The 17,970-nt window shown below is 39.4% G+C and overlaps 2 protein-coding genes and 1 long non-coding RNA gene across 5 annotated transcripts in view; 2 read left to right on the forward strand and 1 right to left on the reverse strand.

Moving 5' to 3' along the window:
- The window catches only part of cdkal1 (CDK5 regulatory subunit associated protein 1-like 1), a 171,492-nt gene extending 160,258 nt beyond the window's left edge, over positions 1 to 11,234 (forward strand). The window contains exons 16-17 of the mRNA XM_088386707.1: positions 1,823 to 1,906; positions 11,178 to 11,234. Coding sequence (XP_088242833.1) covers positions 1,823 to 1,906; positions 11,178 to 11,219 — 126 coding nt within the window. The 3' untranslated portion in view covers positions 11,220 to 11,234. The remainder of the gene's footprint in view (positions 1 to 1,822; positions 1,907 to 11,177) is intronic.
- LOC148392135 (uncharacterized) overlaps positions 3,285 to 17,970 on the reverse strand; it is an 89,324-nt gene continuing 74,638 nt past the window's right edge. The window contains exon 4 of the long non-coding RNA XR_015860759.1: positions 3,285 to 3,778. This is a non-coding gene — a long non-coding RNA (uncharacterized LOC148392135). The remainder of the gene's footprint in view (positions 3,779 to 17,970) is intronic.
- LOC148392136 (uncharacterized) overlaps positions 12,753 to 17,970 on the forward strand; it is a 96,933-nt gene continuing 91,715 nt past the window's right edge. Inside the window, exon 1 of one of the 3 annotated variants that reach the window (XR_015860748.1) lies at positions 12,753 to 13,838. The gene's annotated coding sequence lies outside the window, so the exon portion shown is untranslated. The remainder of the gene's footprint in view (positions 13,839 to 17,970) is intronic. The other 2 variants (XR_015860747.1, XR_015860753.1) reach the window with 2 other exon arrangements.

The following is a 17,970-nucleotide window of genomic DNA, read 5'->3' on the forward strand; positions in this document are numbered from 1 at the left end:
TAATTTGGCCTTTGGTACAGTATTGATTGTGGAAAAGCTCTTTGCATTTTTCCATTAAGTCTCAGCATTCCAGCACTGAATGGAGTTATCCATAATGCATTTGGAATTGACAGCAACAGAGAAGCTTTTAACTACCATATGTGAGAAGACGTGTGGTTAAATGTATAACCTTGCTTTCCACCTATGCTTTCTCGTATCTTTTACTGTATTTATATTTTCTCCACTGCTTTTCTTAGAATATGATTACAAAGAATAAAAGTCCCATCACTTTTCTTTCACCAGCATGCATTCCTTTCAACAACTGTCAGCCCTGTAGTTTGCCCTAATACCGTACTCATTAATGGAGTCATTAAAGCTATAGAGAGTGCTGCTTCCATGGTATGTCAGCTGACACGTGCTGTCACCTGCACTGCGGTGAGAACACTCCGTGCTGAAAAGGTCATGGTGCCAGTGCATGTGCGGAAGTGAGAGTTTGCAGCCTTAATGCACAGACGTGTCAACGTCTGTCCTGTTTGTTGTCAGCCCTACAGGCTCTTCACATGTTCCATTCTCTGAGTGCAACTGCAAAACTCTACACTGCCAACTTGATAAAAACCTGAGTGTGCATTTTATTAGACATGTGACAACCAATCCACTTTAAATGAGAAATATGAAATCCCTGTTCTGTATTCCATTTTGAACATGCTCAGTTACTTCAGAAATATAAAGGATATCTGCATTTTACCTCCAAAATCTTAAATGTTGGTGCTCGATTTTGATGCCAGTTTTCTGAGTGGAAAAAGCCATTGAATACTAACATATAAGATAAATAGCATATGACAATATAAATATAGCCATTTCCATGAATGGTTTTATGCATCTTTCACTTCAGTTAGTATCGAGGACTTAGATGCTGCAATATGGTGGCAAGCAGCGTAGAATCTGAAGAGACTACATTTAGACAGGGTCCAAGCGCACGTTCACTCATATGGACAGCACTTTCTCCATTTTTGTTGCATCGTCCTAAAAAAAGACATAATACAATACATAATAGAACAACAAACATCTAATCACAAGTAGTGGACCATTAGCTTCTTTACGACTTTGCCAGATTTGACCAGATGACGGGGAACTTGGACAGAAAACCTTTCTCCACAATAGGGAAATACAAAAGATGGACATGGTTCATACACAAGTGTTGATTACAATGTGCGAAATTGTTAGTCTCTTCACTTGATTCCACTAGAGTGTGACTGCCTGCTGTTATTTACATGTTTTAGTGTGAAAATACACAAAATGTGCCAAGTTAGCTCCATGAAGCTCAACCCACTATCACTCACTGTCTCAGTCAGCGTGAACATCACTTACACAAAACCTATATAGGAGTTCCAAGATGTATATGATATACAGTATTATAAAGACAAGAGATCCTTTGTTGGTGTTTTTATTGTACAGTATATGCATTTAGCCAAAGCACATGTCTGGAGTAGCGTATGTACCTCCACCGCAATTGATAAATAAATACTATCGGTTTGAGCAAAGCAAACAGCATTAGGACCCTCTAAAATGACATGCTTACGAGGCACAATTCAAGCTTTCTGGAAAGCCGGGATCATTGCCGAATAGCAACGTGACAAGATGATGACGAGAGGGAACTTGTCATGTTTAATGGCAAACTTGTTTAATTCAAATACAGAAGATGAGGACTTTGATGTATTTGCGTATGAATATCGATTAAAAATAATGTGAGTACAGAACAGTAAATGGTTAAATAGTAGAACAAAGTACAACAGAACTCACTGTTTTGCTCCCGTGATGTTTTTTTTTTTTGTGTTTACCGTAGGTCATGCATGTGTCCAATCTGTGGATAAGGTACACAAAAGGTCCCACAATTCAGTCTGCGCCCTTTAAACTGAAGCGCCTTATGGTGAGTTTATTATTTCATATTCAGAACTTAGAACTACATAAATTAAATACAGCAAGGTCTTTGTGAGGTAACACTCAGGATAAAAAGTTTGATTTTTGACTTGAGAATAAAAAGATGGAAGAGGAAATATGTAGGATTACAGTAAATCTTGAACTGGAAAGGTCAGGAGTAAAATGTCTCCTCATTCGGCCATTCATCATGCTCTTCTTATTTCATTCCATTGGTGTTTTCTGACAACCGTCCCTCAATACAACTCCTTTTATTTCCACTCTTGCCTGCGTGCTTCGCCTGGATGAACTATAAATAAATTGAAAGAGATGTATGATCAGAAATTAATTTATCTGTTTGACACGCCGCCCTCAACAATTTCTGGGGTGATATGTAAGTGTTTGATGTCTGAGGCAGAGCTAGGTTGTGGTTAACACAGTCTTATCAAACCAGAGAGGCCTGGATGGAGAATGGAAGACGGCTGTTGGCTATTATTCACTGTCATGCCTTCAAGAAGCTTATCACTGAACCACCAATAGCAAGTAACTGAGTAAAGCCGGTTTCTGTATATATATATATGCCTTCTTTAGCAAGCAGATGCATGACACATCAACACAAGTATGTTTGCATGTGTTGCCCTCTCTACCACTCACACAAACGCACACACACACACCTCACAACCTTTACTTTTTGCTATACAGTACTCGCTTGACTTGTAAGCCAAGCACAGGCTGGTGCAGACAAAATTGGACTTGACATGCAATCACACAGACTCTGCCTGTCAACCTCCCATAGCCAAAGTCACACACATACACACACACACACTCACACTGTGCACGTACACACAATGAGCACAAACACACAATGAGTACATACACGACCACACACTGGACTGGTCCCAGCGCCTGCCATCTGCGTGTGTTTGTATGTTGGCCTATTGTACCAGAGAATGTGTGATATTAATGTGTGAAATTGAATGAATGGGTGTTGAAATGAGTCTTTTGATATTTGGAAAGTACAGAAGGTCAGGCTCTCACATGCTGTCAGGGCCAACGTTGTTCCTCCGAAGAAAGTTGGAATTAGAAGTTTTTAATGAATGTGGGACTTTGACATCATTTAGTGAGATATTTCAAAGCCAAAATGGCTTTTTATAAAGATTCGTTTGATAGACTAAAAAAAATCTGATACTCAATTTTCTTTTTTTTTATAATAGCTATTCATTTTCAAATTGAATATGTTTAACTGTTGTTTTTACTGTAGAATGCAGAATGTGGCATTTTTGGAGATTACCAGCCCACGTTAGGTCTATCAAATAAGACACAATATACTCGTCCTTTTTTCAAAAAATTTTTTTTTGAGATTTTGCTGAGGTTGTTTTTGATTAAGATAATCACATATGTATTCGTTTAACGCTCACACTGTGGTTATCGTTTGTCATGAGCTTTAATGCATCATTGTGACCAATGTGCAATTCTAAAGTACATTAGAAGGGAGAAATATCGTAAAAGATGTATGTAACTATTACAAATGCTCAAGATTACTTTTTTTAGTGCATCCTGACTGTGAGGTGAGAGGCAGGGTGGACTTGGTCATCAAGTAGTCTCATTCCTTTTTTAAGTCAACATTAAAAACAAAATAAAAATGAATTGAACCACAAAAGGTTGTGTATGCAAGCGTTTGCAAATGGCTTGCTACACAAGTCAGGCGCTCACTGTAGAGATGGCTTGATTTACATGTGGGGTGCCCAAGGGGTGGATCCAGTATACACTTGAGGGATGATCTGGCCTAGGATAAACCCCAGGAGAAGCAGCAGTGTGTTGATGTGGGAGAGGGCCACCTGGGTCACACCACTCGGACTGCTGCCAAGGCAACTGCATTTTGTATCTGCAAAGAAAGAATAAGGAATTTATTATTGTCATAAAATCATTTCATCCGTTCTTTTTGGAATTTGTGTAAACTACACACACAAAACAAACTCATAAACACATGTGGTGGGCTTATTTGAGGGTATTATGGAATATTAGTGTGGCTGGGGAAATGACAGGGTGTTGCTCAGATGCTGTGGTTGCTTAGCAACCAAGGTAATATCCAGATAGCTAGTGCTGTTTCATTTTGGGTGATATAAGTGTCTGTGTGTGCGTGCCTGTGCGTGCGTGCCTGTGCATCTGTTTACAAAACATACTGGACAGTAAAAAAAAAAAAAAAAAAAATCTTAAACTGCATATGTATTGTGAAAAAATTGACACCTACTTTGAATGCATCCAGAATAAGTTATACATTGTTGAAAAAAAGCATTAGCTCATATGTCCATATACATTCAAATAATCAGACTAAAAATAAATAAAACAAATAAATAATTACCGTTTAATGACCAAATTTGCTAAAGCATCATGGATATTGTAGTAGTATGTCTCAAGAGTGGAAGAAACTTTAAGTGTTAGGCAAAGATACCAACAGCTTCTTGTTCCCCTCTCATTATTATTATTATTATTATTATTATTATTAACTGATGAATAGTTAGAGATGCAGCGAAAGGAGGGAGACTATGAAAGGAGCGAGAGTATGATGTAATTCTATACTGTAATGCTGTATGGTTCTTTATTAGATGGTGCTGTAATGTAGTAGCAAAAGTGTATTTTTTCTGGTGGGGCAGATTAAAACTACAGTTTCCCCATGAATATATTAACATTTATGAAGCAAATCGGGGTCTGGCAATCACTCCACTTGCATAAATAATGAGCTGGTTTAATATGACTGCCTGGTGGGAGCCTCCCTTGACATGTGTGAAATTGAATGGGTGGTGTGTGTATGTGTGCGTGTGCGAGTGGGTGTGTGTACATACATGTGTTTGTGCGTGCGTGCGTGTGCACGTGTGTGTGTGTGTGTGTGCGTGTGCATAGACAGAATGCAAATGAGTCACTGGCAATGTACCAGCACATGTACATATTTACGTACACTTACACAATTAAAGCTTTTCAGTTAAGCTTAGCATGTAAGTGTTCTCATACTATATTGAAATTGTGCGTGTGTGCGTGTGTGCGTATGTATGTATGTATGTATGTATATATGTATATAAGTATAGCATATATATATACGTATATATATATATATGTATCTAAGTATAGTATATATATATATGTATGTATGTATATATATATATATATATATATATATATATATATACACCCCCCCAAAAAAATCAAAAAATATAGTATAGTATATATATATATGTACGTACATATATATACATATATATATATATACTATACCCTATAGGGTTAGCGTTAGGGTTTGTGTTAGGCTTGCTCTTGCTGTGCTTAGGGTTAGGGTTAGGGTTAGGGTTTGTGTTAGGCTTGCTCTCGCTTTTGCTGTGCTGAGGGTTAGGCTTGCTCTGGCTGTGCTTAGGGTTAGGGTTAGGGTTTGTGTTAGGCTTGCTCTCGCTTTTGCTGTGCTTAGGGTTAGGCTTGCTCTTGCTGTGCTTAGGGTTAGGGTTAGGGTTTGTGTTAGGCTTGCTCTCGCTTTTGCTGTGCTTAGGGTTAGGCTTGCTCTTGCTGTGCTTAGGGTTAGGGTTAGGGTTTGTGTTAGGCTTGCTCTCGCTTTTGCTGTGCTTAGGGTTAGGCTTGCTCTTGCTGTGCTTAGGGTTAGGGTTTGTGTTAGGCTTGCTCTCACTTTTGCTGTGATTAGGGTTAGGGTTATTTGTGTTTGGACAAAACAGTATCTAATAATTAGTCAAATTAGGTTCATTTGTCCCAGAGTCAGTCTGAGAAGGGCAAAAATGACCACTAATCGGACCTCTGAGACTAACATTTTTGTCCTCATTGATTCACGACCAATCCTGCAAAACCTCCGCTGTCTGCTGTGGTGTAACTTAACATTAACATGCACACTAAAAAGTATGAAAGAGATTTCAAGTTTGCCTCCAGCAATGTCTCTCAGCTACCTTGATTTGCATTACCATATGTGTACAGAGCCTTATATGCATGATAGGCTAAACCTGTGAATGTGTGCGTGTTTGCATGTGTGGGAACGTATTCCCTGCACAGCTCCTGTCCGTTGTCAGTGTCAGAGCTGTTCCGTTGGGCCGTTCAGTGCACAGGTGGCGATAGACTGGCCCCTAATGAGTCCATATGGGACTGTCTGGAGAAGTGTGTGTGTGTTTTTGTTAGCATTGCTTGTCATGGCTTTGTGCATGGAATGTATTGATACGCTAATTGTGCGTTTCAGTGATATAAACCGTGCTGAATGTAGTAAGTAAGAATAAGCCACCTTGTGAGTGTGAACTTGAACCATGGCCACATTTGTAAACATATTATGCTCTGGTGCGGATGTCTCTGAAGAGTTCTCGAAAAACTACATCTACTATACCTACCTGCTAAACTACTGGGACATCAGATTATTATGCCTACAGGACAGTAGTAACATGTTCATTTTCATAGATATTTATATGAAAAATATAGCATAAATAGAAAAGGATTACCGAGATGGTACAACAATATTCAGTGAAACATTTTGCTCATGTGTACTTTCATACACTAGAATATGTTACAGGTGTACTTGGCATCTGTATGCATCTTCATATTATTAAAAAAAAAAAAAAGCACATTATTAAACCATGTTTTGCATAACGTGTGCAGGCTGCTTGTGTGCTATTTCTCTGACAGTGGCCCCAGGACACACGTTGCTGTTCTGACATCCAGTTCACTCTCATTTCAATAATAAGACATGAGAACCAGGATATGGGTTTGGCATATTTGAAGTACTAAAAGTACAGGCAGATATAAGTGTCTTCATAGATAGACCTATTGCCTGAATGCCTGCATGTGTATGAAATGAAACATAACTGCCCAGCACTTTGTGTTGTTTAATTATATGTAAAAAGATTGTTGTATTTATACCTATTAACTTGCGTAAGCTATTGTACAAACGAAAAGAAAAAAAGCTTTAAAAAAGTACTCCCAAGTAATAAAACAATTATTTAAACCTCATTGCCACTTACTAACTTAAAATTTGACATAGTTGGCGTAGTTTAGTTAGAGGATAGAGTTTTTACCTTTACTAGGGAGTGTGTTAGGTTACTGTGTGTCTGTTACATCAGTTAAACTGAACAAACAGATCATTTACATGTCTGATGCACATGCTTCAATGTGGTGAGATCCACATTCACCTCTTCTCACCATGTTTCACCTCTGTATCTGTTGACAAAACATACTTAGTGGAGTCAGTGGTTTGAAGCAGGTTTGACCTGACAGGAAACCTGCTTTTCATTTTATTGAATAGAGAAATTGTTGGTATGTTAAAACCAGCTAGATTGATTTAGAGCCAATGTTTTAATGTCGCCGGCGACCTCCGTGGGGACAAGTGGTACAGATAATGGATGGATGGAAGTTTTAATGTCCTTCTCTAATCTTCACCTCACCAACTATTTTTTTTACTGCAATTTCAAAATTCCAGTTAGAACTGCACTTTGAAATGTCTTGTGCATGAAATGGGTGATACAAATAAAATAGCCTTGCCTTGAATGTGTTTGCTAACACGTAGGTGGCTGAATTTGTCTTGGACGACCACCTGACTTGCTGACTACTAAGAAGAAAAGCAGGAATTAAGTCACCAGCATTGTCGCAGCTAATGTGAAATCTAGTTTTTAATGACTCATCTTATTACTGTAACAAATACATTTTGAACTGAGTCTCACTTTAATATGTCAGGCGTCACTTCACACAGCAACTAATAGCTAAGCGGCCTCACCATAGTAATCACAACGTTTATATTCCCATTGCAGTTTAACGCTTAACCAAAATAATCACAATACGGAAAATTAACTGAAACAATTGTTATTTTAAATATAATTAATTTAAATAGTATTTGTCTTGTATCTATTCCTGAGTTCAAAAATTGACACCTGATATAACAGCGTAATGGGAGAGGTATGACTGAGAACTCAAAGAAGCTTTATTAAAACATTAGCACCCGTAACGTGAAGTGAGCCCTGTCAAACACAGGCGGGATATTTATAGAAGAAAATGAATGTAATGCTCAACAGTCATTTTCACCTCACATTTGATTCATAAGTGACAAGTGTAAAATACTGCATTGAAGTGTTTTGATTCATGGGGACAATCTCGGCCATTGAAATAAACAAGATAAGACAATATATAAAATGTTGACCTTATGAATATAAAGTCTTAAGAATAAAATCTGTTTAAAAAAAAAAGAGCTGGGGTGTGGGGGAACACATCACAAGGGCACTACACTTTCACAACACACAAGTAAATGCTATTTACTTTAGAAGGTGAAAGCAGAAAGCTTTCATGAGCTTGATGTTGTTGTTCGACTGTAATTGACTGGTGGGATTGTCTGCCATGCACTCAGGACAACGAGAACAAACGTGATTGTTCTCTGTAAAGCTGACTTGATTTCTGCAGTTATTTTAATTTTGTCAAGATTTCAGATATAAGCACGAACCAGATTAAAGACCTTTATATGAATGTCAGTGCATAGAATAACAGCAAACAGCACATCAACAGCCGTGTGTGCATGCTTAAAAAAGATGTTCTGTGTAGTTGCCATTTGTAAATAATGGATCTCAGGACTTGGCGCGTAATGTGGGAAGGAGACCATAGAGAAAGATTTGTGGGTGCGTGCGTGCATGTGTGTAAGATAGAGAAGGGGTGATAGTGGTTCATTGGATGCATGTTTATATAAAGGTCAAACTTATTACGCTGATATAGAAAGAGCAAAGTGACCTAAGCAAGGCTGTCACCAAGTAAGTCTCTGTCAGGGTCATAGTGGATGGAAGCAGCGTTAGTCATGATTTGGACTCCAGTGCAGACAAATTGAACATTCCGTTTAAAAGCCGACATCATTGGGTGCTAAGAAAACATAACACATCGATGCAGGTGGAATGGTACTGGCAACTAAATTTCACAAGTGGGCATTGTTCCAAGAGTGCCTGAAAGTTATAAAGTATTGTCGGTACATATGACAACATTTCAAGATGACTTCACTCATTTATTTATTTTGCTTTTTCCAGATCATAGTCATAGTTGGTAAGATACACTTCAGTTATGAAAAAGTTGTAGATACCTGTTATATCTATCAGCCAATCGGCATACAGTAGAAAGATAATTACAGTGATCCTAAGATATTAAATTTCACCATGGTGAACTAATAGTACATATATCAATCTTTGATGGATTGACAGATTGATGGATGGATTCATAGATGGATAGATATAGTGAATCAGTTGTGCTTTCCGCCATTTCCAGGCCTCTCACATGCCAATTTTCGAGGGAATGAGAGTAGCCACATCTATTGGTGGCAAATCAAGTCTACTGTGTTCACACCCACAATGGCACAAAATCCGATTTGATCCGCGCCAAGCAACGTGCGTCTGTGGAAAAAAAACAAAACATAGTCTAGACTGCCCCTGTGCAGATTTACACTGTGGCTCGTGCCAGACTTGTGCTTGTCACAAAAATAGAACCCCTGGGGGTTAAACCCCCCTAATGACAATACAAGACATCATCCAACTAGATATGAGCGAAACATAAACAAAGAGAAAAATTATCTACGTGACTGAAACCACGTGAAAAACAGCATGATAAATTCACAATTTACAATTTAACATGTTGCAAAGCTCCATATCATTTAACAAACAAGTCTAAAAAAACATGGATTTTTTTCTCGGTAAATCAAAATTTGCAAATTATTAAAAGTCTGAAATGATGATTACTGGAAAGACAAATGTGCACTTATGACTGAAGAATTCTGATTAATCTCATTGAAGAAGGTGAAAGCAGTGTAATTTTGTCTCATGAATTATTCATATCCTCTCGCTCTGCACCCTTGATTTTTCCTGACAGGTGGCTGTGTGTCCTCTTCCATTAGCCATGTCATTTCCTCCTCTTCAGCCTCAATTCACTCTCATGTCCTTAAGACTGTTCCCGAAGGACTGACATGCATGTGGGGAGAAATTATGAAGTGGGTACAAGGCACGGGAAACATAAGGGGAAAAAAGTGATGAGGCAGCATCAAAACAGAAAGCGTGCATTTCTGTCTTTATCCAAACAAGTTACTTGCAGAATCAACGAAACAAAGTCAATGTCAATTGGGGATCTTCATGGCACGCTATTGCAAACGCCTCAAGGCAAGCGAGTCCAACGCACACAAGTCAATTGCACAATGGCTTCAAAGGTAGTCTGAAAACAAGACTCTTACACTCACAAACATGTTTGTGTCTGACAGATAAACATAGCTAAGCTAACCAGTCAGGCTCATATCGTGAGGAAGAAAGTTGGAGCTGCTTCTTGCTGTTTCTTTCCCAACACTGTCCTAGATAACAGCATGTGGCCAGACAAAGTAATCCACCATAAAAAAAACTGTTTGTGCTACTAAGTGCTAGATAAATGACGATAGAAGAAGAGGCAGAGAGAGATAAATGCGGGCAAAGAGGGGGTACAGTTTACAGGGATAAGGGTGCCGGAGTTGGTTCCAGACAGACGAAAAGGGAAAGATGAGAAGAGTGGAACAAATGCTGGATAAAGTATAAAAAGGAAGCAAACGTAGCATTGCAGCTTGGACAACACATTCATTTTGGCATTCCCAGTTTGTGGTGACAAATGGGAGAGCAGGTAGAATGTGGGGGTGGGCAGCAAAAAATGCATTTGTAGAAAGAAAAAGTGTGGGAAGTCCAATTTGTATGTAATCTCCTTATGAATCTTCTCTTTTTCCTTTGCTTTTGGTTGTGTAGCATCGTTGCACCTTCCTGCTATCTCATCCTTCTTTCTTCGACTGTCTCCCTCACCCCACCCCCTTTTTTTCTTCCCCTCTCCCTCAGTCGTTGACTCGTAGACAGTGCTGAATGTAGGTCATCCTGTCTGGAAGCTCCTCTCTCCCTCTCCATGTTCTTGTTCCCCACCGGGGCTGCAATTTCTCTGGGCTGGGTGCCTCTAGCTGGACAGCATTCCTAGCTGGAAACCGCTGCAGCAAGTTTGATTTATATTGCTTTTATATTGCACAAGGCCCGATTGCATCTGTATCCTGGAATGAGAGTGGGAGATTTCCATCTGTTTTATCAGCAGGAGGACGCACAGGCGAAGACTGACCATAGCCAGAGCCCAAAGGGGTCATATTTTCCAAGCAGTGAAAATTCCTTGGCTTCTCTCAGTTGTCCCGAAAAAAAAACCAACAACAAAAATAGCTTACTTCCAATATTCCATCATATGGATCCAAATTTCGTCTTCTTACTTCCCACTTTTTGTCTCGTTTTTGTTTCGCTTGGCAGGTTGAGTCACGTAAAGGAGGCGACACTTGTTTTAGCAGCTGATATCGCATAAAACACTGGAAAATTGTGAGCTTGTTGCTCGCTCCTCATCGCTTCCTTTCCTAAAAAATATGGGAGTGAAGGAAAATGTGTGTGTGAGAGTGTGTGTCTGCTACCCCAGCCTGCCGCAGTGCAGAGCGACTGGCTTGGAGAAGTGAGAGAGGCAATACGCACACACTATTGCTAACTCCTGCCTGGCAGACTGGCAGAAAGCGTTTGTGTAACTGAGAGGTTTGCACAGCACACATTCCTTGTTGTCCATTTAGAAGAAGCCCCATTAAACCATTATATTCTTTTTTTTTAAAGCTGTCCATCCAGATGAAGCCCCAGTAAACCATTGTAGTCAATTTTTTTTAAAGCTATGACACTAGGCTCTCACCATTATTTTTTTGTGATCAGTTACAACATTCTGATTATACAGCATGTTCATATTTAACAATCAACTTTTTTTCTGATAAAAAATCGAAAGGAATAAACAGTTTCTTAAAGTTCCAAAATTCATTGGATTTCATTTGCAGACTTCCTCTGTTCAATGCCAGTGTATCCATTGTTGTTATTTAAAAACAATTAAATAATGATATATGAAGGTTAGTGACTGTGATGGTAGAAGATGCTGCGAGGGAATAAATAAATATACATGTGTACTGCATCCTTGTTCCAAATGATGGCCCAGAATATTTCAAGTACCCATGTGATGCATGCTCTCACAACTGCCTTTTATCTCCAAGTGACAACCAGAAATTGCTTTGCCCTTGATTCCAAAGCAGCCAACGTGGGGAGACAGACCTTTCATAGGAGCCAAACCTGTTATTTTACCCTCATAACTATCCTCTTCCCTCCTCTGCCAATGTAGGCCTTCATACTTCCAATGACAAGCACCTATGCTCCCTTCTCAGCTCAGTTGTAAAAGTGTTTTTTAAGAGTGCTGTTGAGAAAGATTCTTGACTATTTAGATGTGATGTGGTCTGGAGTGATTTCAGATTGGATGTTCGAGTCAGGGATGTCAATGCTTTGTTCCAAGGTTCATCAGCCACTGCACATCTTTTGTTATACAGTAGTTCTCAGTCGACGAGGAGAATCGATTGATGGACACATTCTTAAACCTTTCAGTCATGTAATGTGCTGTATCTGATCCATGGCAATATTGATGACATCCACACTGGTATAAGGAACTATCCATGGCAGTGTGATATTATCAAACCATGTCAATCACCTAATGAAGCTTGAGGGAAGGTAAACGCAAGTGACAACCCCTTTAAAACCTCCTTCTCTGATTTAATGTTTTCACACACCACACACACACACGCACACACACACATCTCAGTCTGCCGGGTGTGAAGAGGATATGGTAGTCGGTAATTGGTGAGAAAGTACTTTGTCACTTAGCGAGATGCATACGTCCAATGTGTTTCCTATAATCTGATGATGGAAAAATGATACCTATCTTAGACTTGTTGCAGGAAACCATACAATATACAAAGGCATGTTCAAAAAAAAGAAAATGCAAAATTGATGTGTAAAAAAAAAAAAAGCAAAAAAAACATTTACCTTATTTTCTGTGCTATAAGTCGCTCCGGAGTACAAGTCGCACCAGCCATAAAATGCATATTAAAAAAGAAAAAGACATATATAAGTTGAGCTGGAGTATAAGTCGCATTTTGCAGGGAACTTTATTTGATAAATTCAAACACCCGGAACAGACATGTCATCTTGAAAGGCAATTTAAAATAAAAATAGAATAGAGGCAACAACAGGCTGATTAATTGTACAGTATGCCAACGTTACATGACACATAAACAACAAACTAAGAACGTGCCTGACGTAACATATTAAGAGTTATTCAGATAACTATAGCATGAATGCTAACACGTTAACCAAACCATCCATGTCACCTCAAATCACTAAATCTAATGAAATCTTCTTCCTCTGCGTCACTTTAAAAAAAAACTCTGCTAACTCCGGAAGATGCGGCGCTTCCTCTTCTACGTCGCATATTACAGTTCCAATTATTCCACGGGCCTAGAGCGCCCTCTTGCGGTTTAGTGTGAAAATCACAAATGAAGTAATGTGTTAATAATTTCACACATAAGTCGCACCCCCGGCCAAACTATGAAAACAACTGCGACTTATAGTCCGGAAAATACGGTAATATTTTGTCACATTTACAAGACATACAGTATTTATTTTTGCTTTTCAGGATCTTCACTTACAAATTGGACTTTTTTTTTTCTTTGAGGAACCCCAACCCTAACCGCAATAACAAAATGTTGTGTACTAACATCTCCCAGTTCCACACGATTACAACATATTTTTGAAGCAATGTATTTATGAGTCTCTTTTTTTAATTCATGACCCTGGTGACCTCACTCTCTATACGACCTCGATATAAAGTGACTGCAGCATCAACTCCCTTTGCAGATCATAGCTCAACTTTTGCTTTGCCAAAACCATCATGTGAGGCATCTATTCCCAAAAGAAGGTAGTGAGTCTCTTGGGATGTGAAGACACAAACGCACACATGCATGCACACTTGCGCACGCACACACACAAGCATGGCTGCCTCATCACCTGAGCGCCACTTCAGGGACCCTTCACAGTGTCATCCATGCATTCTTCTTTTGGGTGAGTACTGAGAAATCCCAAGGGGGTTTTGACTGACACTGACACACACAGACACACACACCACACACATAATTCAAACACACACACGTGCAGTACAGGTTGCAGGTGACATGGTGACACCAGGTCTTATGATTCCGAGTCAACTGACAAGTCTCCTCTGAATGGACACAGACTTAGTTGCTTGCACACACACATACACGCTCACACACTTACACACTCATGCAAATTTGCCATGCTGCTCACCTGAACACACATAAAAGCTCAACCGTTTACGCACACATTCATTTCTCAAGACAGCGTTCAACCATGTATGGCAGATTGAAGTTGTCTCTGTAGTCAGCTGCCACCTCTTGTAACTGCAACAACATATCACAGTGGCTCTCCCAGTGTTGTTAATGTCCACAATGACAGCTAGGCTAGCATTTATTTTGTCACAAGTATAAAAACTTCACACCCCGCTAAATCCTACAAATAACCCCTCCCCCTGATATTTAATAATAATAACATGTTTAGGACTCTTCAATTATCAAATAGCACACAGGCTCTAAAAAAAAGCACTAAATAGATTTACTATCGCTGAAGGCAAAGTGCTTTGCATATGACTATTGTCTGCACATCCATTGCGATGACGATGCTCAAATGATACAGTGCTAAATGTTGCCTTATTCCACGCTGTTCGAGTCACCCCAAGCTGAGTTAAGGAAACCTGTATTTCCTTGGCTCATTCTCTGCTGCTGCTGATTTTAAATAAAGGGTAATATTGTTGTTATTATTCAAATAGTTATTATTATTAATCATCACTTCTTGCAAAAGTTTTGTACATGAAGTTGTAGTTTACATAGAAACCACCTTGAAATGCAGCAGATGTTCAAATCCAACTTGCTAAACTTCACAAATCAAAGTGAGGCCACTGATAATAAGCTCATGTCATTTGGCAAAGGGGAGAAATCACACACACACACACACACACACACACACACACACACACACACACACACACACACACACACTCCAATCATTAACAGGTCAGCTTGGGTCATACTTTGCAGCTGCTCTTTCTGGATAAGATAAGACTTTGACTGCCGAGAGTGTGTGTTCTTGCATGTGTATTTATGTCTGTATCATTGTCTGTATCTGTGGCCGAAAACACCTGTTCAAACAAAGCTTTAGAAATACGACTAAATAAACACATTTCATATATACTGTAACCGGTCATCCGTCTGTTTGAGGGTTGTAAAGATCTTTGTTGTGAGGATGATTTTCATGACAATCAAAATATAATAAATAAAAGACCATCCCGTAGCTGCATGGAGTAGACAAGTCATAGTAAATGTTGGGCTACTGGAGCTGTTGCCTTGCCGACAACATTCTGAGAGACAATGATGTTTTCCTGATTAATGTGCCTGTCTGCCACAAGTATGCTTTTTATTCAAATAAACTGTTCCCAACTTAACATTTTGTGGTTGTATAGGATACCCATAGAGCAGAAGATTATTAGGCAGAAGAATCTAAATTACTGGATGAACAGTTTTTAATGCCTGCCACAACCTTGCTGACACCTGCTGTTAAATACTAGAGGTCCTTTGAAGGCATAGTCAATTGGCACATTCTAAAATATATATTTTTTGTTTTCTAGAATTTCAATGCACAATGAGGTCACATGTAAAATGTCTTGGAGTTTGCTTAAGACTTGAAAGTGAAGACTTCAGACTTGCTTGAGGCTTGATCGCATCTCCGGTTGGAAACATATAATTGTTCAAAATGCCTTGGTAAGATTAGGCACTCATAACTAATTCTGAATGAATTTATTACGTGTGTACCAAGATATTTGTCCATATACAGTAGTGCATGCACCTGTTGAAGAAAGTTGAAGAAAGTCAAACTTTTTGAAGGCAGAATAAAATGGAAATATTCTTCAGCATAATACCTGATGTATGATGCTTGAAGCACATCACAGTGACAAAATTGTAGTCACTCTTTCGCTGTCTACTCCATCAGTGCGGGATGCAATGGCAGACCATATGGATTGAATTTTAAAAAAACTGCCTTTGTGGTTGGCTGTAGCTGAGAAACATGTTAAGTTATGCTGGAAAGAAGGACTCAAGAGAGCAGTGAACAAAGCATAGGATAATCCCGACCTTATCACAGTAGTCCACTTTTAAGATGAGGTGTAGTTTTACAATACCTCACAGTTTTAGCTGTAATGTTTCAATCAAACTCTATTTGCTGAACTTGCTGAAAAATAAGCATGACGACAACCAAAGTGGGGGAGGGTTGAAATTTAGCTTCTGGGAGGGTGTGTGAGAGGCATGACAAAGACGTAGGGAGGTGTTGTGAGGGGGTGGTGGGAGTTTTCCAAAGGGACACCTGTTGAGATTAGGGTTGGCACGCGACCCACTCCAACTCACGTGGCAGCTGCACCACACTCGAACAATGGCAGTAAAGAAGAGTGACTGAAAAAGCAAGAGGAAAGTTTGAAAGCGCTACTTATCCTTTCAGCTCCTGTATATTTGTGTGTGTGCGTGATTTTGCGTGTCTGCATGCATGGCATACTAATGTGCACACAGTGGAAGAAAGAAAAAGACAGGGCACTGTTACCCAAGAAAAAGACGTGTTCAATGAGGTGAGAAGAATGTAAAATACCCTCCCGTATAGCTTTCCAGGTGGAGAATATATCCAAATATGATATAATACAGAATAGAACAGTGCATTTGATAAAAATGTTGGATTGAGTGTTAGTGCAGAAAGATAGGTAGTTAGGTCAGTCGGTCTATTGCTCAAACAATGGATGACAGAGAGACTCGGGCAGACATAGCCGTTTGTAATGATCAATAATAGAATGTGATATATATATATATATATAGCCATAGGCTGCCACTCCATCAAGGTAGTTCTATAGAGCATATTTATTACATTTTCCCACAGTATCTTATTAAAATGGCATTTAGGAGCAGAGTGAGTTTATGAGTTAACATTCTTATTTCCATTGCTGTTATGCTCCATGAACACACAAATTGGAGCCCAATTACCCATTGCTTTACTTGGATGCACTGGAGATATGAGGCCATATTGAGTATAATTGTAACCACTGAAATGCATCCGGTAACACTGGTGACTATACTTCCATACTAATTTCTCACTGGTGGTCTAAGTCACCTTTGACTCTCATTTAGAAACATGTGGTCGCCTCATTTAATCTCTCTCATCACTCTTTTTATGCCATTTTGATGGTTTCCAACACAGAGATTATTACAGTGATTTTTAAAATTCACACTCACAGTTAATCATATGCAAACTGTCCCAAAATGAGAATGTCTCAAAAGAAAAGAATGTTCAACAATTCAATCCAAATTAAAATCCACAAATGTGCCCAGGTACAGTGTCATGGTTAGAGGCATTATGTAACCCCCACCACACCCAAAATAAATGTTCTTGATGCTGGGTCTGATCTCTGTTGCCCAAATTCTCAGACTGCAACATAGCTGAGCCCTGTCTGGCTCTGCGACGCCATCTAGTGGCAATCATTGGCTGCCCACGTGCTTTCTCATGTTTTGCACCTTCTCTCCAGGGAGAAATATACAGTGCAGTAGTAGCAAAAAGCTTTTAAAATAAAATTGTCTCGTCCATATTCAATATGGCACCACAATGCAGCAACAGCAATTCAGATGTAAATATAATTTCTATTTGTACCAATTAAACAGGTATAACTGTGCAAATTGTGTACCTTTGGTATTATTCTTCTGGTGCACAAGTACTCATGGTCTCATGCTCTCACTTCCCCCCTTGTTCAAACGTGTGTGTGTGTGCATGCGTGTGTGTGTGTGTTTTGTAGTAGTAGCAGTAGTAGTACTGCCTCAGTGTGCAGACTGCCTGAATGGATGTACGTTCATTGTACAACCATCTAGAACAACTCTCTTCTCCCTCACTAGTGTGCGCCTGCAGAGGGTTGGGCCGTTGTGTTCCTACCAAGGACCGCCCAAAAGAGAGAGGGGGGGAGAGAGAGAGAGAGAGAGAGAGAGAGAGAGAGAGAGAGAGAGAGACTTCTCAAATCAGTCCAACCATCTGAGGCGTTAGACATTATTCTGTAAGAGGCTCAACCACTCAGTTGCTCAACATGATCCTGTTGAACGTG

Source organism: Syngnathus floridae, chromosome 10, assembly GCF_059516105.1.
Source record: "Syngnathus floridae isolate MCC-2025c chromosome 10, RoL_Sflo_1.0, whole genome shotgun sequence".
Taxonomy (NCBI): domain Eukaryota; kingdom Metazoa; phylum Chordata; class Actinopteri; order Syngnathiformes; family Syngnathidae; genus Syngnathus; species Syngnathus floridae.